At 37.6% G+C, this 26,977-nt stretch overlaps 1 protein-coding gene across 9 annotated transcripts in view; it reads right to left on the minus strand.

The window, feature by feature from the left end:
• Window positions 1-26,977, minus strand: part of Hasp (Hig-anchoring scaffold protein) — a 95,193-nt gene that overhangs the window by 17,629 nt on the left and 50,587 nt on the right. For 7 of the 9 annotated variants that reach the window (XM_089852557.1, XM_089852553.1, XM_089852552.1 and 4 more), the window contains 7 exons: window positions 18,745-18,813; window positions 7,898-8,104; window positions 6,472-6,651; window positions 3,878-4,069; window positions 675-848; window positions 427-600; window positions 175-351 (listed from right to left, as the gene is read on the minus strand). In XM_089852557.1, coding sequence (XP_089708683.1) covers window positions 175-351; window positions 427-600; window positions 675-848; window positions 3,878-4,069; window positions 6,472-6,651; window positions 7,898-8,057 — 1,057 coding nt within the window. In that variant the 5' untranslated portion in view covers window positions 8,058-8,104; window positions 18,745-18,813. Of the gene's footprint in view, window positions 1-174; window positions 352-426; window positions 601-674; window positions 849-3,877; window positions 4,070-6,471; window positions 6,652-7,897; window positions 8,105-18,744; window positions 26,908-26,977 lie in introns of those variants that run through there. The other 2 variants (XM_089852555.1, XM_089852556.1) reach the window with 2 other exon arrangements.

Here is a 26,977-nt window from a genome sequence, read left to right on the forward strand (position 1 = left end):
TTTTAGTGAAGAAGAAGGAAAATCATCTTGCAATTGGTTTCCAATGTGCTAAAGTTGTTCAACACCCTACAACGCTCTAAAGCTATACAGTGGCTCGCACACTGTATAAATTTATGCAGAGTGCCACATATACTAAAATGATCTAAAAGAGGAAAAAAAAAGGCTGGAACTTACATAGGCACTTTGGCAAAGGATGCGACCACTTTCCGTCCTGTTGACAAGTAGTGGAGACGGACTCTCCTTCGTATTTCATCCCTTCGAAGCAACGGAAAATGATGACGGAACCCAATGAAGTACTGCGACTTTCTAGGTACCCATTGTGCAAGATTCCGGGACTACCGCAATCAATCTCTATAAACAAATAAAATATTGACCAATTTAGAAAAAACAAATTTCACATTGAAAGGGACAATAAGGTGAACTGACCGTCACAAGTTGGTTCGGTTCCTTCCCAGACCTTCAATGCCCCACATTTCCGAGTGACTGGTCCGTTAAGACGATATCCGTATCGACACTCGTATTTTACCACGGCGTTGAAGGTTACGGCCGTGTACAGTGCCCGGCCATTGGTTGGGTCAGTTGGTATGGTGCATTGAACGGCTATTGTTACGTTTATTATAGAATTATATAGCGGTTGTATAATATAGATTTGATAAGCCTAAGGAGATACTTACGTCTACAGGAAGGCAATAGTCCACTCCATTGACCATTAGACTGGCAATATCTGTTGGCTCTACCGACTAGTTCGTAGCCGTCCAAACACAAGTAAGTCACTCTGCTGGTGAAGGTATAAGTTGTACCTTCCCGCCGACCATTTTCCACATCTCCAGGAGGACCGCAACTTCGAGCTAGAAAAGATTGAAATCATCCAGTCAGCCTTTGGGGTTTGTAATTTGGTAAAGCACCAATAAGTCCAGTAATTAACGATCAAAATTAAAATACTGAAAACAGCGTTGCTAAAAAACTGTGAGATTCAAATTCGTAAACTCAGGAATGTTTTTCCAAAACTCAAATTTCATGACTTCATTTCAAATCTTGAAAGTCACTGATCGTGCTGACCCATTTTTAATTCCCCGACTTCCTGGTAAAACTGGTGTTACCTATATTTAGAATACCGCAATTCCATTAAATCAACCCCTCCCTCCCCCAAAATCAGTTCCCTTTTGGCAAAAGCATTTTCTTGGAAATAAAATTTCCATCAAAAAGGTATTACCCAACCAGAGTTAACAGGTTAAATTTCTCCATTGATAGGAAGGGGGAATAAAAACGAACGATTTGGATATCGAGATTGGGGATAGGCGATAACGTTAGAAAAATGGGGTTACAATCACCGGGGTCAAAATGGCATCGGAAAATTTCCGCTCCCACTTAAAAATGATGGAAGTTTGCTCTGTTTAGTAGATTGTGGAAAGCCACAAAACGACCCTTGTAAAGCACGAATGATGAAAAGACATTTAGAAGCTAGCCATCCTCTAGTCTAAGGCTAAGCAAACTTCTTATTACCAGAAAACGGATTGGCCAATCAATTTTAGCTAGAAAGCGCACAGGGGCGGCCATAAGGGGTGATTGTGAGAATATGCTTTTCAAAGCTCTTAAAGATTTTTCCAGCAGCCTTTATAAGGACATAATGGTCAAAAAGTTATCGGTTCTTAATAAGAGCCGGTATATACTGGTAATTTTCCTCGAAGTAGCCATTTCTTTTTAACATTTTGCACTAAGTTTGGCCCCAAGTACCACACCCTTTAATTTATGGCGTACTTATCAGAAACACGCTGTACTATTGATAAGCCACTTTTGCAGAGATGCGTCATGATTAACCGCGCGTCTCATCGGGAGGGATAACTGTTAAAACCTTTCCGTTCAACGTTTTTCTAAAATGATGTGATTAATTTTTAAAGATGGTACTTTTAAGGGGGTATGGCATATCAGGCCTATCATTATTTGAAGTGAGCTTTTAGATTTTTTCTTGTTTAATTAAATTTGAGACGTTGGCGGCGTGGTTTAAAGATAAGCGTAACGCTCGACTATTTAGGATAATGGGGTGCTTAGCGGTTTCTCATATTTGGATAGCCGCGCTTGGTTCTCCTAAGCAGTCAAAAATGAAGCGGGCGGAAAGTGAATTTTAGACATTAAGGAGCGCACGTTCAAAGCCCATTTTCTAAACCTATGTGTGTAAAGCAAGCCAGCAGCCAGCATATTGGGACAGAAAAGTAGTTAGGGTTATCGTATCTATCTATGATTTGTTGCGTCCAATCATAGGTAATTCTATCCACAGGGAAATTTTTAAAAGGTAATTTTCTCGGTTACTGTCAATCAAGGCTATTTCAAAATGCACTTAGTGACTTCGTGATGGGGCTAAAGCTGGTCATCTTTGACGACATATTTATACCATATGACGGTAAGCGTAAGTTCGTAAGATATGATTCATAAGTTTGTCACTGGTTACTGAGAGCTTGTCACGACGTGACGTAGATGAAACGTCATAGATTGTCGCAAAGCGACGCCTGGTGAGGCGCTGTCAAAGGCTTAGAACAGAATAAATAGGAAGATGAACTGCAAAACCGAGTTTAGTCAATTCTCGCTTGTCGGTATCGAACTAGCTCGAGCTGTACAACGCATTACGAAGTATAGGTAGTATCATACTTATGAAGCATACCTTATAAACCTTTGCGTCATTAAGCACCGATCTAGCATTACGAAGTGTAGGAAGTGTCATATACCAACTTATGCGATAAGCTATTTAATTTTAGATCAAACTAATCATTTTCTTAAGCTATATGTCCCAATATTCTTAGTAACGTAAATGAATACTGTCTAAAGTTAGGGTGTATCACAGCATGGAGTATATCACCTATATCTCTTGTTACGCTCGAATTATAATATTCAAAAAATAAAAAATCGTCCATTACTCCACCCAAAGCAACTTCGTAGATTATTCAAAATTCAGAGTCAGGGTTTACACGGCCCGAACAAATTTTTAAATCCACTAAAAAGTTACGACTAGGGTTAGAAAAATCGTGAGCCGTTTGTCAAAAAAAAAAAACTATTTCGGAATCCATTCAAAGACTAAAGCCCAGGAAAATTTCAATTTCTATAAAAGAGCGAGTTTTGAAATAGAAAAGTTGGGAAATATAGCGTATATAAAAAAGATTCCAGCGCGGTAATAATATATAAAGAGAAGCCAAGTGTAAGCCGCAAAAAGAAGCGATAATAAAAGGGAACAAAACGTTATTATAGCGCCAGAATGCTCGAGAATAGAACTGGATTCTTCGTATCGCGCGCCAAACATACGTTCCTACATATAAAAAACAGTCCATTCTTTATGGGCCAACACAGTAAAAAGGAATGAAAGAGGTAGAGTTATAGGTTATTTCCGTTTGTAGCTACTGAAGTAATGCGACGGAAATGGGGAAGGAGAAACAGACAGGAGTTGAGAAAGCTAGGAATAATCAGAATTGTGAATGCTGGGAAACGCGTGGCGTTAACTATTCAGTTGATAATTTTCGAAACACTTAGCAATGTATTGAAAACTTTGAGAAAAATATTTTCAGGTTGTGATTGACATTGATGTCAAGATGACCCAACACGGATTTCATTTGCCACCTCAGTTTGAAGTATATTATGTTGAAAACACATAATAATGCGATAACAATTCTTAGGAAAATGCAAATATTGCATCAAGAAAACCTCAATCAATAAGAATAAGCATTCTCAGTACAAACTAAATATTACGCTACTGCGTTTCTGTACGACACAATCTCTTCGCGCGCCTATAAACCTTGTTATCCTTCCCATTATTGGCGGGGTCTCGCTGGACGTTGGAATCTTTATATATTATTGAATGAAAGGGTGAAAAAGAAAAAGAAGCCCAACTTACGTATGCATTTGAGGTCAGGACCAAACCACTTGGCGGTGTTGTTATGAAAGAGGCATTTGCTCCTAGCGAACCCCTGCGAGTCGTAACCCGGGAAGCAAGTGTACTGGACCATGGCGTCGATGTCGTAATCTTCTTTTTCCAGCAGACCCGAATGCCGAGCGTGATTCACCGTCGGTGGTTTGCCGCATACAGCTTGACATGTTGTAAAGAAAGGGCGCGAAAAAATATTATATATATGTGAGGGTATACACGTTACAAGGCATATATGAACAACGCGACTCTTTAGTACCAAAAATTAAGACTGACTAAAACTTCAAAATCTAATTGCTGACTGGGAAAGAGGTGCTTAAATTTATTAAAAACTAAAATTCTAACGGAAAACCTTTGAGATCCGCGTAACGAGTGGGTAAGACCAAGAGTAATTCAACTACGATTGTAACCGAGTTCGGTCTGTCAATAGTCTCTCCATTTTCAACTAACTCTGCCACGCAGCAAGGTTACTGTTTAAACAAGTTTTCGAGATCACAAGAAGACGGCTTATCGAAAACTTGAAACCGACTTTCATTCTGTCTTTCCAGCAACAAAGTATAACGGTTATGAATGCGAACCAAGTTCAATTTCTCTTTCCGAGGTGTATTTTAATGGAATCCTTATTTAGTTTTCAATTGATACCTTCTTAGCCGTGGTCGAAAATTCAATTTTGTATGAAATTTTCGATACTCTACATAAGTCGTTATAATAGGCCTATCTTATTATCAATCGGATTGAAGTGTACAGCGTGAGCTAAGCGCTATAAGAAAACGGCTTATTTCTTTCCTTCTTTGCATAGCTATCCAAAGCCCCTTCCATCAGATCCCGAGGCTCAAAAACCACTTGACTCTAGTATTCGGCAGCAGAAGTCGTCAACTCCCTAAGGGGCGATACTATATCAAAGACACCGTACAGATATACTAACTAGAACTTTTTTCTTCACAAAAAAAAAAGGTTTAAAAGAAGAAAAGTACCGTTTCAGAAATACTCTTTCACAAAATATATGAACTAGAAGGTACCAATCATTCCAAGCTCAACAAGGAGGTATCGCGAGGTATTGTGGGTTAGATGTTCAAATATAGACACGCTCAGGTTTATTCTTATATACAGTTTCTGATATGTCTGCAATAAATTAAGTGGGATGTTCTGTGGGCGATTTTGAGTCGAAAATATTCTAAAACAATTGGCCGTCCGAGCCACTGTTTTCATTGGAGTATTTTACGGATAACCCCTTAAGTTTAATTAAGAAACTAAAAGACAATGGTAAATTACTTAAGGGGTCATCCCTAAAGTACTTAAATCTTAACTCTTCTTATACTAAAGAAATATGCATGGTTAGAGCAATTGTTTCCTGGACGACCAGGAAAAACTTGTTCAACAATTTCGAGCTAATCAACTTCTGTCACTAAGCTAAGACTAAGACTAAAAAAAAGAACCGCGTGCATAAAAAAGGTAGATACGAGTAGGGTGCGAGGCCGTGTATGGGAAAAGGTATAAAAGACGGTTCCGAATCATTGAGCAAAACAGCAATTTCCTTGGTGCAAGGGATACTACGGGTACAGTTGCTATGGTTTCTTCGACTCCCGCGCGTGACGTAACTGGGTTCTGTCACTTGTGTGACAAGCGAGCTACGGATACGAACGATACTTTGCAATTAAATTGGCGAAACATAGGTATATACCTATACGCCAGAAGGGACATCCCTGCAGCTTTTCAGCTATAGCTAACAAAGTAACAAAACTAAAGAATAGATGGTCTGAACCACCTCCCTGCAGAAGGTGTCTCTGCGTATATCCTAGTGAGTACAATACAGGAAGGGAACACGTATTCCTTTTTCGGAATCAATCTCTAGTATAGTCTAGGACCTGTACAATCTACGTCTTCCGAAGGTAAGGAGAACGAAAACTTTCTTACACCCCCTGGAGATGAAATACATATTTTCTTTATCACAAGTAAACCAGTATTCACAGCATAAAGCTTTTGAAAATGCACTTCAACGCAGACTATGGTGAAACACAATTAATCGCATCGCATACGGAAACAAAATTAAAAGATATCGTATCAATTTATCCTACTATATTACTGACTTCCTTAATTTTTATAAATCTCCTGGATAGTTCCTTATTTTTGTGTAAACGGAAATAGCCGTTGCATTTCGCTTCCTATCGGTCATTTCCTAAATTAAAACGAGCTTTTCCCTAGATGCGGGATAGAATTTAGACGGATTAAGGGACGCCCCGTAGTTGATGGGTCCCATCCGGGGTGTGGTCCCTTCACTATTTCTCTTTCTTTCTATATAGTATATAGGATAGGTATATACAAAGAAACCTTTTCAATCCGCGCTATCGGACGAGTAACAGGTTGTTTGTCTTTCCAACAAAAACAGCGGGAATCTATATACTAAAGCCCCCCGGAACCTTAAGGGACTCTATGACGTGCCAAAAGAGCTTTCAGAGTTCCTGAGAAAATTATATTAAGGTATTAACATTATAATGGCCTAGATAGCGGACACCGGGATTTATAAAAGGACATATTTTCATTAATAGTAAAGCTTGTTTTATTACCTTTCTTTCGACAAACTGGTGGAGCGTCACTCCAGGACGTATCACCTTGGCAGAATCTTTCTCTGGAACCGGACATCCAGAAACCTTCGTCGCATGTGTAGGTCACTTTGGCACCGAAATAATCGCCAGTTACCGTAAAATGACCGTTTTCGATTGGTTTCAATTCTTCGCAATGAAGATCTATAAATAAAAAAATCTATATATAATTCCAAAGTAAATACGCTTTTCAAAAAATGTAAAAATAAATATTTATTCAACGTAATAGTGTCCTACCCACCATTTTATCATCTTTATTCTAGAAACTGCAGACTTTATCTTCGTGGGGGGTGAGAAAAACCTAATTAAATGTATATTTGGTTTGGCGCCCCCAAGAGGACTTAAGAGAACAAATATTTCAGCAACTAATCAAATTTTCCTTTAGCCCTCTTCTTTTTTTTTTACGCTCTTATTTGCAATATTATTTCTTTCTCCGATCCATAAATCCACGGATAAAATTGACGCTAGTCTCGAGTCACATCGTTTAAGCCTTTTCCAGCGTTTATTTCCGAATATCGCTAAAGGTTTGCTAAAATTTTCCCTCGTTTTTCACTGAAAAGGTCCATAGGGAACGAAATAAAAAAATGAAATCACGTTTTCGGATTTTGGTTACAATCTCCTTCCCTAATTTTTAATAGGGACTTCCTTTCTTTTGAAAACAAATGTTTTTATTCAGATTTCTTTTTTCCCTTCAGAGAGGAATAAAACTGAAAACACAAATGATGACGTTTGTCAGTGTGTCGGATACTTGACAAAATTACTAAAATTTCGGCTTATCCTCCAACAAATTATTCCCTAATCCAAATATTTTATATATTAACTCTAATGTCTCTCCCCTCGCGTTTATCATTAACTGGAAACGTGCCTTCGCTTTCCATACAGGCTAGTTTTAGTAACAATGGAAATTTAAAATAGATTTAAAAATAGCGAGTAAGAAAATAAAAACCAATACGGTGGAAGATAACAGAGATAAAATTAGCATCATAAACTTTGATTCGTATCTTCATTACTAGGTTTGATTTCAAGCACGCGACTTTTTAGCACGTGCTAGGCTTAGTGGCTAACGCATTAAATGTGGCAACGTGTAACAATGATTTATACTATATACAGGGTGTTTCTGCCATAAATTAAGGGGGATGTTCTTTGGGCGATTTTGAGTTAAAAATGTTCTATGATGTTTTGACGTCCGGGTCACTGTTTTCGAGTTAAAATTGGATTATTTTACGGATGACCCCTTACTTTTAATTAAGAAACTGAAAGACAATGTTAATGTAATTAAGGGGCCATCCCTAAAACTGGAAAACAGTGGCCCGGAAGGGAAAATGTCATAAAACATTTTCGACTCCAAGTAGTATTGTGGCAACTGTTTAATGTAAAGAGATTTTTATACCTGGTCGGATACAACTCCACCCGCAAAGTCCATCGCAAAGACATCTTTTCCTGGAACTGATGCAGTCAGCGTCGGACTTGCATTTTCGTAGACAAGATCTGCCCTTGGCCGAGGCATCTTCGCGGCTCCTGGGGCAGCTGTCTTCGTCAACTGGGTGCATCGAGTCTTCGGAGGGCGACTCCCCTTCCACTGGCGCGTAAGAGCCCTCTACCAAAGACCCAGAAAGAGAGGAAAGAGTCGGATTATTAGTGACATTCATCCTTCTCCCTTAAGAGCAATACCGTGTTATTTTGAAACGGAAAAGGACTTAATCGCCCTAATTCAGAAGTATTTAGTTCATTCCCCGAAGTTCCTAAAACTCCGATCTCGCCTTATTTAGATCAATTACGTTTCGGACTGAAAATTGACTTGGATAATAAAATCTAGTAGTTTCCGACTTATTTATTTCTAACCCAAAACCCTCTCGTTTCCCGCGTAGACTAATACTAATTGAAATTGACCTACTAAATACTCGATAAATCGGACAGCAATTTCAAGTGAAATTAGGAGAGAGAAGCGCTCGAACAGGACAAAAATACGGGAGAGGGGATAATCGGTTCTACGAAATTAAACTCACATTCATCATAATTGAAGGATGAAATTGACTTGCTTAATTGGCAGTATAATTATATCATTACGTAAGAGTTATACAGTATTTAATAGGGTCGAAATGAAAATGCGAAACTTATATATAGAATCCCTGAAGAATTCCTATTAATTCCAATACAAAACTTTTAAAGTGGTTTTAAAAACTACCCTTTAAGTAAAAAAAACATCCCCAAGGACGAAAAAGTAAACCTAAAAAAAAAAAAAAAAAGGTATAGGACATTCTAAAAATGTCCTTAACGGTTGGCTGTTTGTCATTTTGCTTGGTGGAGCGACCTGCAACCACGGAGCTCGATGTAATGCAAAACTCATTAATGTTTTATCGTCACGCCCGAATGCTTCCTTGAAAATCTACGGAGGACACACAAGCCTCCTTCGATTAGCGCGTATAGAAGGATGACCGGGCTTTTTCCATACCAAAATAGATTCATATATATATATATATATATATATAAACTAAAAAAAAGGTTCCTTTCCCAATTAGCCAAGCCAAGGAACCCGAGACCATCCGCATGAGAAAAGTAAAAGTTGCGTGGGTTGGGTGAGTGAGTGAGGGTTTTACTTGGATCTCTTTTTCAAAAGAACTCACCTTTCTTTTGAAGGGGTTAATGAGTGTCAATGAAAAACATACCTATAAGGAAGTTCAGGCGCAGGGTTCATACGAAACTTACAAAACCAATTTAAGGGTAAGGTAGGTGTATAGATTCTCTTATAAACGTTCTTGGTTTAACACTGATGAAAAGCATAATTTAACCCATTACTAATTCCGTAATTCTATGACAAACTACGAACTAATAACGCGATATACATAATTGATTCCGGAAAACAATACACTATAGACAAGTCTGTAGTTACTACATCGGTGGTGTTTCATATTTCACAATAGAGACCGATAATCAGTCTTGGATTCTATCCCTTTTAACAATTGATGAGCTCGAACGACGAGTCTCGATAGAATTTAGACCTTTGATAATCCAACCCTTTACATAAACTGCAAGAACGGCGGAATTTCCATTCCGATCTATACGCAATAATTTAACGAAACAAGAAACAATACGGTGAAGGAATCTCGGATGAATTTCCCGCATCCCCTTTTCGAAATATTTTTGCAAATGCTGGCAAAAATCGCGCCGGCCTCCTTTTGTTTTATAAGTTCTTTAGTTAGGATGGGTAAGGCTTAGCCGAAACAATGGGTGATAGCCCTCCCGCTAAGTCCCGGCGCTGAGGTGATTAGATTAATTCTTTAGAGGCCAGCTTTTTCCTCGGTGCGCGGCATGCTGGGATAGCTTACTGTGAAGGGAAAAACGCCCTCCTGATTTATCACCACTTTCTCATCAAGAAAGTTCAGTTCGCATATCATTATCGCGAGAAAGTTAAGTTTCGCGCCGACTTTGACAAAGAAGGGTTTCGTAATCTCTTCAATAAAGTTTCACAGAAATTAGCAAATTTCGTGGAATTGAAGTTTTAAAGATTATTTTGATAAAATCTGAGATAAAAACCATCCAAGGGGGGGGGGAATTATCACCAAGCGCCACGTGATTCTCCTGGTCGAGTCGGTGTACACGATGTACCTTTGAAAGTATACTAAATTATTAGGTATGGAATCAAAGAGTGAAATAGCCCTCCGAATGGCCATAAGTAATTCTCTCAAACTAAACTTCCTTAGTATACTGTATACTCTCTTTAAGTATAGCTTTATTCTTCGTAGCCCTAACTCTAAAAATAAGGCTACGTTAACTGAAAGATTAATGATAATTAAGTAAAATATAGTATAAGAGATTTATCATAGGCGAGAGTGGCAGTCCCAATCAATCACACCCTTTATACGCAAACTTTCTTCTTGTTTCAAACTAAAACAAACAAACAAAATATGATATGAAACTGGTTAAGAGTTTTCGTACCAATCCGAACTAAACTCTAAAGAAACAATTCGCCCGAAGCTCGGAGGCAATCAAAATAATTAATGGTCACGAATTCATTAGGACTGTTTGAATTAACGTCCCATTCCATTAATTTTACCTAATCAACTATTATTAAGATTCCTCCGGGATTTATTAATAAAATGGGATCAAATTTGAGCTTTAGTTTCGTTGAGAATGCATTGAAATACGCAGGTGTTGAAGGTGTTTATGTATTCTCTTCTATTTGTTTAACACTTATTTGTTTCTGGAATTATACCGTTTTGGGCCGTTACCCCTTTCAAGTTTTACATCTACATCGCAAAGATTCAAGAGAAATTGTTTCAAACGCCCCAATAATAATAATCTAATATCTTTAGATTTTTAACAGTTCTCTATAATTAAATAATAAATTAATCTATCCATTAATCAGGCTTAAAAAATTGATGAAAAACAGACACGCTGCTAATAGCATCGAAAGTTGTACTACGACGTATTAAAAAAATAAAAAGAAAACCACGAAATTCGGTTAACCCTATAAATATACTATAATCTAATTGTTTTTAAAACGAGTTAGTTCCACAATGGAAAGCCACGTTATTTCAGTACCCCTTTAATATAAATAAATGATTCGTAGTCTGTCGATCGTAGGGTAGGTATAGCAACCAGGTATCGGAAGAAACGAGAGTGTACCTAAGATCGAATAAAGAACGGCTTGCATTTCTATGGATACTAAAAGCTGTTTCAGGTAGAGGCAAGTTTTACTAAAAGAAGAGCAATTTTTCGCTAGACGACTCAGCCGATCTATGTAGAGAAGGGATAAGGGAAGCTCAAGAGGAGGATGCTGAGAAAAGAGTTAGAAGAAGATGGAGAAAACTGAAATCGGAACGGGCACGCGAAAGACGCATCTGAGCCGTGTTGTTTTGCTTGTACATATATATATTTGGCGCAAATCGAAAATAAAAACACGGCAAAACAAAAAAGGGAGAGGCTCGCTTCCTAAAATAGAGTGCACCTATTTTTATGTTTTTTTTTGCATCCATAAGTAACAAATTTTTCATAAATATGACAGAGTACGTTAACTGTAACTGACGATTTGTAAATGTTTTTGGAACTCCCAAAACAATAATACGTCATTGTGAAAGTCACGGATGAACTCACCGAGCTAAAAAACAACAGATGTACAAATATTTTAAATGTGATAAACCCTTACTTTACATTGGAAATATTTGTTAAAATTTATAGCTTCGTAAATTGAAGCTAAAACCTGAAATGATTAGTAATAGTAACAAAATTCAATATCGTGATACTTATGACTATTATTTTACTTCCGATTGTACTTACGGATAACGTTATTTATACCGGTTATCTGCCTACGCGAGTGTATACTCTGGCTAGGGTATAACTAAATTATACACTAGAGACCTCCTGGAGCACTTAGAGAAGCAATTACCATAAAAGGTCTAACTTCAGTGATGTAAAAACAGTAAGTAATTAAAGAGTGGTCTATTACACACTTCTTAACTAATTGAAATTTGTATTAGTTTAACATACAAGGGGTACCGTGTCTGAAGGGATTGTAAAAAAAGAAACAGGTGTTCGGGAGGTGAAACCCTTCTACAGGGGCTATGGGAAAATACAAGAGGATCGAGAGCATAGATGTTGGCTTCCCATGAGATAATCTTCATCGGTAAAACAACAAACCAGCCAATGTTAAAAGACAATAACTACACGGGACAGGTAATACAGTTATATTTTTCAAAATATACCACTACATCCTTCGAGAAAAAAAAATCCCTTCTACCTTTATATATTTCCTTAACTTCAAAACAATCGTCATAAAAAGCTCACTAGAATCTAAGACTCGAGCGAAATTTTGAATCTAGCTCAACTTGAAGGATACAAAGTTGGCCCTAAAGATGAATAGAACAGTACTCGCTTGAATTGAGAGAAAAACAAGTTGGGAAAACCAAAATATTACCTCTCCGAGTCAAGACGACTACTTACAAACTTATTTACCCAGATATAGAAATGTTTCTTAAGTTAAAATTTATGAAATATTAAAGCAGTATACAAAGCATAGCAAATTTACTGTAAATCAGACGACATTTTACATCCAATAATGATATACTTGTACACATTAAAATCATCCGATGGGGGAAAAACGGGAAATGAAGAGATAAAACTTTGGAGGGATATTACCTTTACGTGTTTGTAAAGGCCCAATTTTCTACTCCTCAACTGTATGCCCTCTATGTTCAAAGCCATATTCACAACAGGGTTGGCATGTAAACACTATCCTCTCGTTTCACCTCAACGATTTTCTTAGTTTAACAACATGACTGTTAACGTTACATAACACCAAAGCTTATTTGTGGCTACACACACTGAAAGTAAATGCGTACCATAAAAAGCATGAAAACACGAAGCTATTATCCGATTACGATCAGACCTTTCACTGGTCTGGGCTGCGTTCAGCAGAGCTCACCAAAAAATACAGCGGATTTTGGAAATGTTTACCGGTGAGCTCTGCCGTCATCGCTTTTCTCCGGTCATCGGCGTTTTATAAATGACGCTAGCGCAATAAAGCGTGCAAGGTACCAAGGCTTAACAAAAATTGTAGGATAACATATTTATAGAGATAGATAACAACTTTTATAATTAAAATTAGAAAATAACATGTCTCTTAAAATTCTCGCGTGATCAACTGGTTTCACGCCAATTAAATAGCTATATTCCCATAAAGCTATCCAAAAAGCCGACTATTTTCTTTGAAGACCGCGCTAGCCCAGCGCTAAGCACCGTGACGTCAAAATTCAAAAGCAAAATCCCGTTATGTAGGACACTGCTAGCAGCGCTGGGCTCTGCTGAACGCGGCCCAGATTTCCACCATGATTATAAAATCTAAGCCTAATTATTTAAAAGTGTATTTAACTTTCGTCTCACTCTGAACCGTATTAGAGAGTTTAAGCATCCCCTATACGCGTACGTGTAGCCACCTTCGACAATGCATTGGTCTAATGCACTGTGGAAGGTAGCTACACGTACGCGTTTAGGGGATGCTTAAACTCTCTAATGTCTCTGCATACAGAAACGAAAACCAAACCCAAACGTTTACTTTTTGGTTCACTAGTCCTATTGACAAATAAAAGTTCATTTGACCAACATAGCAGCGTTGTGCTTGTATTCCCTGTGACTTTAGAAAGGATTATGCTATAAACAGATGTAGTATAGCTTAAGTAACATATAAACATCCATTTTAAATAATAATATTAAACAAAATCTTTGGAATATCAAAATGAAACGGAGCTTTAAAGCTACAAAAGTACTAAATGCATCATAATTACGAAAAATATTTCCACATATTCATTTTATATTATGGAAAACGGGAATATTAAGGTTCTGAAGGATTTCTTTACACATCAAAACACAAGGAGTATAAACCTATTAGTGGAAACAGTATTTTTATTCAAATATGAAACAATCCCGCTTATGTTTATCATCTCTGGGCATTGGTAAAAATTCACTCCATTACTCCTAGGTATTCACAGGATTTTAGTTCTTTATAACTGAAATTCATCTGATTATGTTTTAAAAAAATATTTTTCCTTATCATTGTGGTGTTTCGCGACGGTAAAAAATATTTAAATACGCCGCTAATAAAATATATAGTTTCAACTTCTTAATTCTTTAAGAAAAGAAATTTAAAACACCCAAGGAGTATGAACAGAGGTGTGGAAGTTTCAAATATGGCCGTGGATTGAAAACATCTTTCTAATTGTGTACCAACAACGCGAATGTGCCCAAAACACACTTACGATAGTATCGCACTTACCAACCGTTACCTCTCTAACTGAGACAGTGACACAACAAACTGCATTTGTTATTTATCCTAATTCAACTCCTCTACTCCGTCTCTATTAACATCAATACTCGACCTATTTTAATTTTCTAGAGTTTCCATGATTAGTAATACAGTGGGCGAAATTCTTAAATACTCGCTCTATATTAACTATGAAATGTGTACAGTGTATCGACTTTATACGCAATCTTCATTACTCGTCCTATATAAACTTTGACTATATGGCTTTAGTTAGCACAGATTTTACTTAAATAATTTAATAAATATAATTAATACTAAATATTTTCTTCGTTAGTTGTTCGCCTTATTGAGCGTTACATCGCGTTTATAAAGAACAATTAGACATTCTTGAGAGACTTGACTAATATTGGCGTTTGAAATGAAGCATACGCCGGTTGCATTACCTTACTCAAATAGGTAGTATATAAGGGTGTCGAACTACAGGTAATAGCAAGAACAACCGCAATTGCGAAAACCTTTGGTGGCGATCCCACCTTAGGGAGGCTAGACGTTTCTCGTAACCCTAGCTGATCGCCGCGAATGTCTTAAACCCAACGATGACGATGGAGTAGAAGCCAGGTGTACAGACTGGTGTCCAAGTGGAATGGACGAAGACCAGAAGATGGTGGTGATTAGAAGCCAGTATGTACAGACTGGTGTCCGTGTGGGATGGACGAAGACCAAAAGATGGTGGTGATTAGAAGCCAGTATGTACAGACTGGTGTCCATGTGGGATGGACGAAGACCAAAAGATGGTGGTGATTAGAAGCCAGTAAGTACAGATTGGTTTCCATGTGGGATGGACGAAGACCAAAAGATGGTGGTGATTAGAAGCCAGCAAGTACAGATTGGTCTCCATGTGGGATGGACAAAAACCAAAAGATGGTGGTGTGAGAACTCAAGTAGAGGAGCCATTTCCGTGACTGTGAAAGCAGTTCGGAAATGGCGAACACGTTTGCTCCGATTTGGAAACTGCGAACGCGGTCACGTGGGTGTAACAACAGACACACAGACAGACACACACACACACACACACACACACGTCGAAATTAGAACCTCTCCGTGACATACGTCACTCGGAGAGGTAAAAACTATTCTAAGGATTGCCAGTGAAGGTTCTTTTCAAGATTTTTTTTCCACCCTAGAATGGCTGGGTTGAAAAGGAGCGAAAAGAGAGCTAACCCTTAAGGGCCAACAAATGGGCATCTTGCGGTTGTCCATTTGGTTTGACCACCTGTGTGCTTCCCGAGAACATTTTCACGAAAGAGAGGCAGTAGCGTTACGAAGTGATATTTTAAAAGTGGAAAATAATTGTACATAACGTTATGGTACGCGTAATAAGAAGAGTTTTTTTTTTGAGTTCACTTAAGGAACTCCATGAAGGAAATAATTAGTATGGGGATTTCAAAACACGATCGTTTACACTAATTCTTAAAGATCTGTACCCTACTTCACCAGCCCTTTAAACTGGGGGGTCGTTGCCATTTTTGTTTCGATCCTCGTATGGCCCTGGGGGAGCTTAACCCCTTTAAAAATCCATCTTTACAAACGTAAAAGGTACATCTTTAAAAAGCGTTATTAAGTATGTACGAAAACAAGCTTGTTTTGTTATATAGCCCATTTTAAATATCCAACACATACAAAGGCTATTACTTATGCCTAAAATCCGTTTGATTCACTGCAAATTCAAAATGAGACGAACCGAAATGATTATTCTTTCTTTCAGCTCTATGCACGAGCGATCATTTTTTTTTTGTTTTGTTTACGTCGGCGTAGTCTGATGAATTATGAAACTACTATTTTTACCATATAGGTCAAAGAGCCTAAGTATAGTATCTCTTTAGATTTGCGTGTACAAACGGTTACTTCGTTTTGGTACTGATTAGCGGAGAAATGGATTTAATGTTTCTTTTTATTATCTAGTAGGAAGAGACTTAAATTTATTTTATTTAAAATTCAGGTGCAAAATGTTGTAACTGGTTTATAAGAATATTGTGTTATTTTCAAAGGTTAGAAGACCTGGTTTCAATTTGGTATCCTTTTTCGTACGAACATGCTTACTTCAGTTTAATCTTCTAATTTGATACTAACGCAGTTAGAAACTTAAAACTCTTTTGAATAATAAAAATTTAGCTACATCAGAAAGGGTTGAGTTTTAAGATTTACTTCGGGGATAATCTACTTCTGATTGCGGTACTACTTAGGCAAAAACGTCAATGTTCCTGACCGCTTTTGCACGAGTCATTTCGTAAAAAGAAGGAGGGCGTGATGCAGTTTTGATAATGATAATAGAACTAGGGGATAAGAGGCTTAACTACAGAACGTTATACCTCTATACCGCCTACGTTTATTGGGGAATAATTACAAAAGAAAACTGGCCTGGGGAAAAAAACCAAGATAGGCAAAAGGGGTGGCACCCGGATTTAGTTTAATCACAGCATAATGCTATTAGAGCGCTAGAGCAGTGCCAGTTTTTCTACCATGCATGGCAGCGACAAAGAAATTTTCATTCCATCAGATTTAGCGCAGAGCATAAAGAAGAAAAAAGGATGAGAAAATCTCTACTAGCCTCCATCCCTGCTCTAAACTTTTCCATGCTAAAAAAAAGGCATCCTACTTTAAGAAAGGGGTTTAAATTAAACATAAAGGTCAATTTTGATTAATTTAAATGTTAATAATTAATAAGAAAGGAACGAAATTGTTATTTACATAGGTGCACACTAGAGTATGGGTTAAGATAATTATTTCTTTTTATAGTACATCTCTTGCTAAAGATGATAAGAAAAAATAATAAACATGAATTCATAGAAAAAACCTAGATGAATTCCTCTATAGGAGTATAAATATTATATCCTAAGCTGGGAAGCTAGACATTCCAACTTCACTAAGAAGATTTAGGAAGAAGAAGAAGAAGGTCTAACTCGGAAAAAACGGAAGGATGTTGAATATTCCGGAAATGAAAGACTGTATCCTCGCGTTCCCCCACTTCCTCCATCACCCCAAAGAGAACGTTAGAGACGTGAGGGAATTTTTTTACCAAAAAGATCAAAAACCGTATAGTGTTTACTATACATCCCACCCTTAGTAATATCATTGCAAAAAGTAAGACCTTCGTAATATACTTCAGTTGAATGACACGCATGGTGCTCGCATTTTTGACACTGTCTTTCTTTTGATTTTTTCTTTACTTATGCACTATCAGCTAGAATAAACAAGCGGAGACGCTTGACAGTGAGAAAAAGTGTGACGCGGTGCAACTAATTTCAACAGGCACGTAATAGAACCTTCAGGGACAAATGACATGGTAAATGTTTGAAATGGGAGCGAGACCGATGGTGAGAAGAGGGGGAAAAAACCATATTCTAGAACTAGCGGTAAGGTAAAGCGCTCTTCCTGTCTGCTATTTTTTATGATAGAAACTTATACTATGCGAATAAAGTTTACCGGAGTGAGGTTAGAGTTCTGTTTGGATAAGGGGAACATTTTGAACCATGTTTGAGTAATTAGAGACGTCCGGAAGTTGTTATACTATGTACTAAATATCGCGATTCAAGATGGTACTTGAATGTGGACTCACTATTTTTAGAAGAAGGAAGGCATAACTGTTATATTTATAGTGTGCCCTTATACTAGAAATAAAGTTATTGCAAGGATGATGGGGTAGGATGCGATATCTGAGAGAAATGGGCGCGCTAACTGTGGAACAGTTCAGGTTGGGTGGAACGCTAGAAACGGGGGAGGAATACTCGGGAAAATGACGGGCGGTCGACCTGATTCGTCTGAAGTAGAATGGCCACCTTTTTCCCGAGTATAGCTCCCCCATTTCTAGCGTCCCACCCAACACGAGCCATTCCAGAGTTAGCGCCTCTATTTCTCTCAGATTTCCCATCCTCTCCCCATCATTCTTGGTTATTGCTCATATAAGATTGTAGATTATTCGTTTCTCCATACTTGTTTTCCCTCGCGGTTCAATGGAAATGTGTACAAATAAACTCAATGCATGCCATCTCTCTACGGCAGGCAGGCAGTTCCTTTGATTACATCCGAACCCGCTGATAGTAAAACTAGGCGCTGGTATTTATTTAATTAAGATATATATTTGCATTTAGATATTGTAGATTTAATAATAGAAACCCTCCATAGCGCGAGACCGAATTATAATCCCGAAACGGATTAGATTTAGAAACCAAGTTTGTCCTGGACGTACGTTAATTCTCTTAAACGCGTTAATCCCAAGACGGCTAAGAGAATGACACGTATAAACTTCCTCCAAATTACGTTTACGTCAACATCTAACGTACTCCCTTACGCAATTTCGCTGATTATACGGTATAGGATCGTCAAGGAAGGAAGAGGGAAAACTTTGGCCAGACAGGGGATTAAGAAAATAGGAAAACCCCGGGAAGAAAACAGTGCGGATAATACGTGCACGTGTCACTAACCTTCGCTTAGCTCCGTATCGACTTCTTCGGATTCTCCGAGAGAAGCCAGAATTTTCTCGGATACACCACCTGCCAAGGACAAAAAGAGTTAAGGATAAAACCACTATCACGTATCATTAGGCTTAATACCGTAATACCGTATAGGAAATAGGCCTAAAAATACCCTTTACGAAAGATCTATCGCGGAATTTCTCCAACCAAAAGTAGATGAAGAGAAAGGTATAAATTATTTTCTTTTTAAGAAAACATTCGAAGATGATCCGATAGAATAAATAAGCCGCTTATAGTTAATACAAGATGTAACTAATAGCGCCCGTGTTGTCCTAGCAATTCTAGGTAACAATTTAACTCTTGACATTTAGTAGGCGTGAGTTATCTGGCTTCGTAATCCGCTATCATGCACGAGGAAGGCACTTTCACCTTAGATTTAATCACTAAGTATATAATTTCCCAAGGCTACGTTTCTCTCCAACTCTCACCTTCTCCGCTCCTGTCTAATCCTGGTCTACAAAATTGAGAAGCTTTAGAAACCATCCTGAATCATAAACATTTTCGTATGAAATAACACTATAAATACCTAAGAAAACGTTATCTATTTGAAAAGATATTTCGTTGAATATTTCACGGTAAATCAAGTCATCGTCCTTGGGTTGCCAGTACTGGGCTGACTTTACAAGTCGATAAAAAATACGAGTAGCTGTAGGTAGACATCTCTGAAAATTATCGATGAGACAAAAAGCGTAGCAAAAATCTACAAGCCCAAATGTTCAGAGATTCCCGGTTTCAAAATAAAAAAAAAAATGTAAAAAACATTCAAATTGCAGGGAAGGGTATGGCTATAGCCTTTGGGGTCAAAGTTAAGTATCTATATAACAATAGTAAAATTTTCCAGAGGGTATAGGCCTAACCAAGCCATTATCGGTTAATTTAATTTCGTTCTAAAGATATAGCCTAGAGAAGTAAAATTATAAAAGAATTTATATATATAATTAAATTAATCTCGTAAAACAATAGAATTCCATCCATCTTGGTTGGGGCCACCATATTTTGGCTTCACGGGATATGACTTTGACGTCAATTTACGCCCATTCAAAACTATACGACTCTCAACCTTACTCTTCGGTTTTATATTTTGTAAAAGGCATTCTTCTTGATAGGCGAATATAAATTATAAAGCTTAATAATGAATATTTCCAAAGGAATTTAGAAAGCGTATAATATCATCGTTTTGAAATAAAGCCTTTAATGGTTACGGTATTGGGTCTAACTATACCCTTTTGTTCATTTTGTACCAACAGAAGAACGTTACGTTGAAGTAATAAAAGATTTTGGGAGTCTAATAATAGATTTTGAAGGAAAAATTCATCTAACATAACATTATACCTTAAAAGAACGGCCATTCTCTAAATACAAAATTAAAAATATTTAAAAATAGATAAATGACCTCTCATTGCAAAATAATTAGCATTGAATTAGTCTTAAAAACGAGGTCTATTGCGCAACCATTGCTTTAGTGGCGTCTGCTACACCGAACCTCTTACCCCTACGGGACTGGCCGAATTCTTACAGGCTGAGAGAGGTAAGAGGTTCTGCCTAGCAGACTGCAGACGCCACTAAACCTAATTATTTTGTGATAAAAGATATTTTTTTTTAATATTTTCCTTTTATATTTAGAAAAAGGCCCTTCTTTTACTTGAACTTTTCCTTTAAACGCGTTAGAAGTAAGCAACGTAAATATTCAGAAAGTAAAGTATACTTGGGTAACTTTATTAAATGAGCTTCCGGTGACAATAACAGATAGTGGATGGGTGGAGTGTTATAATTATAGAAAACTCTCGGAATTTAGGAATTGCGCTGTTAAGAATAGGAAAATTTCGCCCAAATTGGCCTAAGGAACTCTATGAACTCACGCAATAGAATAGATCCTCCTCCCCCCCCCTTGGTCTTTATATTACAAATTTTTGGGGGTGTTGCCCCCATTGAAGTTAATTTTCTAAAGCTAGCTATAACAACAACAACAACAACTCGTTTAGTTCTAAATTTCGCATGCTCGGTTATTATATGAGAACTTAACAGAAGTATATAAAAACGAAGCTGAAATAGGGCGTGATAACCGATAATTGCAATACAGAGCCCTAACACCATATAGCATAGAAGCTTCGGCTTAATTATCTTCTGATGATATTCTATATAATTCTTGAAATTTGGAAGCGATTTTCTCTCTCGGCTTATTTAACATAATGAAATATATATCTACCGTGCAGGCGTTATATATGGCTTTGATTTAACTTGGGCACAATTCCGGGCCAAAGCTTTATACAGACGGCATCTGCCGCTTACAAATACCACCTACAATGCGTTACGCCCGCTTCTTAATTAAGTCTTGAATTATTGCTCGACGCTCTGTTTTTAAGTGATGACCAAAAGTTATAGCCTTTTTATAACTTGACCTTATAGAGAGAGAGGGAGGGGGGGCAAGATATTAATAAAATTTTAATTCACATTTTCAAATATGGGTGATTAGAAAGCCTTCCAAAATAATAATTATACTGAATTTTAATTAATTAAAGATATAATCACGCTCTATTAATTCCCAGCTTGTATTTAACAGCTGATTTGGCGTTAGATTTAAATACCATTCGCGTCTGAGTTTAGTCAACTGAACACGCTTAACAATTAAATACTTCTCATTGTTACTAAGCGAGTATAACATACCAACGAGGAATGAAACAGTGGAAAGCTAAAATAAGGGTAAACATCAATCCTTAGAATCAAATTGCGGCTAACAAATCAAATATTTAGACCTATTTTTGGTATCTATGAGCGACTGACTCTTCACAGTTAGTTTGAAAATAGCCGCATAGAGGTAAGGAAACCACGTGACAATTTGAATCAAAGCATTGGAAGGCAGATTTTTAGGGGTAATTTTAGACTTGGTCTAATCGAGAAGGGTTTTGCCTTCTTTACATATTACGGGGGAGATTTAGCCTAACCGCCGCTAGGCCTAAATGATGCCCGCTCGTCACCTACACCTGGCGCCGTTTACCAAAGTTTCAGAGGGATGGATGGGAGCGCACACATTCTTGGAGTTATTTAAATAAGTAGAGTTCGTTTCATCAGAAGATGGGACCTAAACGTCACTATAAGCTAGGAGCATAAATTAATTAATTTCTGTTGCTGGGTGATCATTATAACTACTCCTGGTTTGATTTCTCCCAGCTTAAATACTCGTGCCACTCTTTGCCTAGAGACGATATAGTCACGCTCGAAAACTAAGGGCGTAAAAGCAAGCTTTTCCCGCCAAAAGCCCACACCGAATCGTTTACGGCTCTATACCTCGAGTTTCGCCCTTCGCAAAGCATATTTAATTATTACTAATTACCTCCTTATTTACTGAGGATTAAGAGCGGAGACTGCAGCGTCACGTGGAGGCCATATTCAGTTATTTACTCATTTATACGGACGGTTCTTAATGGGCCCCCATTATGATTTTCATTATAAACTATTTTCTCTCATTTTTATTTCATACATTTTATTTTAAGATTTAGGGCGAGTCTTTATAATTTGTTTTAATTAACTTTAAGCACGATCAAAGTGCCATTAAACACTCTAATCATATAACTTGAAAACGGTAACCCTTAGGGTAAAATGTTACACAGTATTTTCGAATCCAATGTACTTCTTGCCATTTGGAGTACCCTTTATTTGAACACGTGGCATAAAATTCCCTCATAATTTCTTTTTCAAACTTAAAACAACACCCGTGCTAGATAAATAAGCAGACTTGCCCGGTCAACAACCGATAGAATTGAAAGCGACGTAAGCTTCTGTTAAAATATATAACAAACCACATAAGACAAACAAAAATGAGAGCCAGGAGGGAAAAGTTTATATTAAACTGAAAAATATACCAGTCTGCTCTAGACCCTACGCTTATTGGAAATTCAAAATTGTTCACACAATATCTCTAAAGTGAATTAATAAGAAGTTATGATAAATTAGAGACTACTCCCTTTAATTTATACAGTTTGATAGCTTCGGATTAAGGAAGAGTGGTTCTTAGTTTCATTCAAAAGTGGTAGTTTCCAAGTGCTACTATTATAGTGGGTTTTAGACGGTATTATTTAGGCCTAGTTCCATTTTAAATTGAAATACCTATTAGAAAAACAATAGGAATCAATTTAACTTCAAAGCGACTGCGAAGTAAGTTTCGAGTAGGCCTAATTGGACGAAGGAGGTACGATATATTACGTATGTACGCCACTTGTTAACTAAAGTATGGCAAAGGCACATATATATATAGGGACCCGGCCTGGCGGGTCGATAAAGATTTGGACTTCCGAAATCTCAACGGGGGTTCTCTCGCAAATTCCCCAAACGGGACTCGTGGACGGAAGGACAGACAGACTACTATCTCGGTCGCGCCAAAACTAATCACGCGAGCCAGTAGAAACACAATATAGCCAGCAGCGCCCAATCAGAGAGTGGAAGAGAATCCGCGGACAAAATGAAACCAAGCCTATCTTACAATTTACTTAACTCTCCGGACCTCTCCTGGCATAGTAACTAACAAATAACGTAACAAATATAAGTATAACCTCTCCGGACTTGGCTATCAATGAATTAAAAAATTACAATATCTAGTATTCATTAATGATATAAACTGAATTATTAAAACGAAAAGCCTAAGTAGGCTTAAATTTGGGAAAAATTTAATTTAGTTTACTGTCGCACTTACTAAAATACATTATTTATGATAGTAAGGAATGCATGGACGTGGGTGTGAAGCAATTGTCTTGGAACTCTAATCAAGGATTACTTCGTTTGAAACGTGCCAAGGTTTCCAATGAAATTTTCAGAGGAAAACGGAGAGGCATTTATAAATTATATCCACTTTTAGCGAGTAAAATTCCAAGAGAAAACTCTGGTATTTTCAATTGTATTTTTGGTATTTCCAAAGCCACCAAACGAACATATACTGCATGAGCATCGGATTTGCCAAAAAGAGAGTATTTTAAAACAAGGTGTCTACAGTTTTATTCCCATTTTTGCTTAAATAAATAAGGTCAGTCTAGATGTATAGAAGAGAGATTAAGGGGGTACAAATTTTACGATGTCTAGGCACCAACTGATGAAGAGATTACAGAGTCATTAGAAGGTTGTTTTTATTACCAGTCGAATGACGGAGGACGAGGGTAAACGAACTTTCACGCTTATAAGATAAACTTCTAACGCTTGATGGGTAAATAAACCGAGTTGAAAACAGGTCTAATTACTCTAGCTTTTCAGTTGATATTTACACTCCAAAAATTAAACACGCATATCAATAATGAATATTTAAACTCGACCAAAATATCGCATGAAGATCAAAATTCAAAATACATTTTAAATTTCGCCTGAGAAAATACTTCACTCCATGTACGTACACCAATGTCTGTTGGGGAAGCTAGCAAATAGGGGCAAACCTCAACATGTATTTCCCATAGAACGCCTGCAGAAATGTTTTTCCTGCCGGGTTTCAATTTTCTCGCCCAAGCTACTTTATAATGTTTTATATATATTATATAAAAACATTATTTCTCAACTTAAATATAATATGAAAGATTGTTTGGTCTCGTAAAATCAAGGATGATTAATGATGGAGAGGAGATAGAGCGTCATCAGGTTTAAAATCAAGAATGATTAAGAATAGCGTGGGAATTATACTACTGGATAATGTAAATTTTATTTAAATTTATCAAAATTTAACCCAAATTTATCGAGTGTTATTTCTTGCCGAAATTAATGGACAGTAAATTTTGGGACAAGGTAGTAAACTTAACATATGCCAAGTTGAGGATCGTGGATTCTATTACAAAGCAGTTAAATAAAACTCCCAACTCAGCAATAACCTTTTCTTGTACGTTATCTTACAGGGAGGCTTAGGGAAATTCAACGAATTCCTAAGACGAGTATATATGCTTATAGAAAAATCGTCGACTTTCTGGAAAATGTCTGGACATCTTCACTCCCTTCCCGCATTTTCCATAAGACGAAAAGATAAGATAAAGCTAGCTTTCTGTCGGCTCTAGCTATACGAACTTCTCATTTTACGGATTCTCTCTTTTAGAGATTCGCTTAGCTCATCGAACACCTTAAGACTTAAAGACCCCATCCTTTTAAAGGGGGCGAGGGATGAATGCACCGAGGGTTAAATCACTAACGAAATACAGATTACAAAATTTGACACTCTATACGATACATTGCAAATCTTAATTACTCTCTAATTAATTAAACGATTGAATAAATTGCCTCCGCCCTTGTTTTATGGGCCAATGTTTGGGAGCTCATATCTCGGTAACTAAATTATGTAGAACCCATGTTCTTTGACACTTGCCACTCGGTTTCACCCAAAGGAATCACCTAACTATAAATTTAGTAAAATTTGGTGCTGTTTTGTGGCCTTGTTTTAAATTTCACTTCTTTTTGAAACTTAACAATTTAATAGTTATGATGAATTTCTTAACGTTTTTTCCATATTCATCAAATATAAGTACATTACGCGTCGAACTTAAATACCCAACTATTTTAATTTCACACTCGAAAGCTCGTCGTAATACAAACACCATCAAAACTTCTATATACATCCAAAATCCAAGGACTCTCTCCATTGGAGTTCCCTAATCAAAAATATTTGTTTCCAATATCTTCAATGATAAATATGAGAACCCGAATCACCCAAAAGATGCGGTACATACGAAAGTAAACAGCTATGCCCCTTAAATCCCTTAAAACCGTTGGCGTCTCGGTGATTTCTTGGCTTGAAACGGCAATGCGCCATTTGGCCATTTCGTCCGCCGCCACCTCGTATCGGCGTCCAATAACTACTCGCTCTATTTGGCGGGAAGGATTAAGAGTAGAGAGAGGGTAGCTAGGGGATGTTTTAATGCGATGGAAGCGATGGGCAGAAGTGTAAGTGTCAAGGCGATTCACTCGCGTGTTTCAAACCGCGCGACATACGCTTTACGCCATAGTGGGAAACCGGTCCATCTGTTCAAGCTGAAACCGCGGATAGGAGCTCTCGGGATCAGAAACGAGGATGGGTTATAAGGATGGAGAGGATGAGAGATAATCCCCAAACAGTCCCCCCATTTCTATGAGAGGGATATTCTTGTTTCAGGCCCGGATATAAAACAAATTACTTCGAAGTTATTACGTTACCTTCAATTTGGTAACGCGTAGCCAGAAACGTGCTTTGTAAAGCGCTTTAACTTTGGGGTAATATAATTCTAAACAAGAATTGTTCGGGCCATGGGATTGTATACAGGGTGTTTTTGAAAAGTCCATCACAAATTAAGGAGCGTGTTTATTGGACCAAACTGAGTGAAACGTATCAAAGAACATGGGGTCTACAACATTTAGTTTCGGAGATATGGCCCCCCAAACATTTGCCCCAAAAACGAGAAAATATCCCAAAATGTGGAGTAAGGGTTATTACCATTACCCAACTTGTTTCGAAGTCATAGACAATTTCAATAGCCTTGAATTTGAGAAACACTACTGTAACTTTAGATAGCAGAAGGGTATAAATGGGTAGAAGTACGCGTACGGCGGTAATGTAAAGCTAATACCAAGTGTCATAGTGTTTTAAGATTTCTCAGCACCCAGTAAAATGGTTGCGATTGAAGGTTGTGTTTTGTTCATTACGTTAGTGTTTGATGTGTCACAGAGAAAACGCCATGATACGATCCCAATGTAAATGTACTTTTTATTGGTTCTTAATTCTTAATCTGTAACAAATAACTACTACAAGAATTGTTCAAAGTGTTCACCACCCGCGTTAAGGCAAACTTGAACACGCCTTACAAACGATTCCCTAACACGTTGCAAAATGCCTGGAGTATCGCCAATAGTTTGACAGGCATTAACGATTCGTCGACGAAGCTCTTCCACATCAGGTACTTCACTCTGATAAACTATGTCCTTCAAGTGGCCCCAAAGGAAGAATTCGCACGGGTTAAGGTCGGGTGATCGAGCAGGTCATTCCACGGGTCCACCTCGACCTATCCACCGAAAAGGGAACGTCGCGTTAAGGTGAGCCCTGACAGCGAGACTGAAATGTGGTGGTGCACCGTCATGCATGAACCACATTCTGCGTACTAAACCTAAGGGCACGTCGTCAAGTAATTCCGGTAAAACGTCTTGTAAGAATTGTAGGTACGCCTCACCGTTTAACCTGGGCCGAATATGCGGA

The sequence above is a fragment of the Phalangium opilio genome, unplaced genomic scaffold (genome assembly GCF_054372755.1).
Source record: "Phalangium opilio isolate 3A_F unplaced genomic scaffold, DU_Popi_V2 ptg000113l_1, whole genome shotgun sequence".
In the NCBI taxonomy this organism is placed as follows: domain Eukaryota; kingdom Metazoa; phylum Arthropoda; class Arachnida; order Opiliones; family Phalangiidae; genus Phalangium; species Phalangium opilio.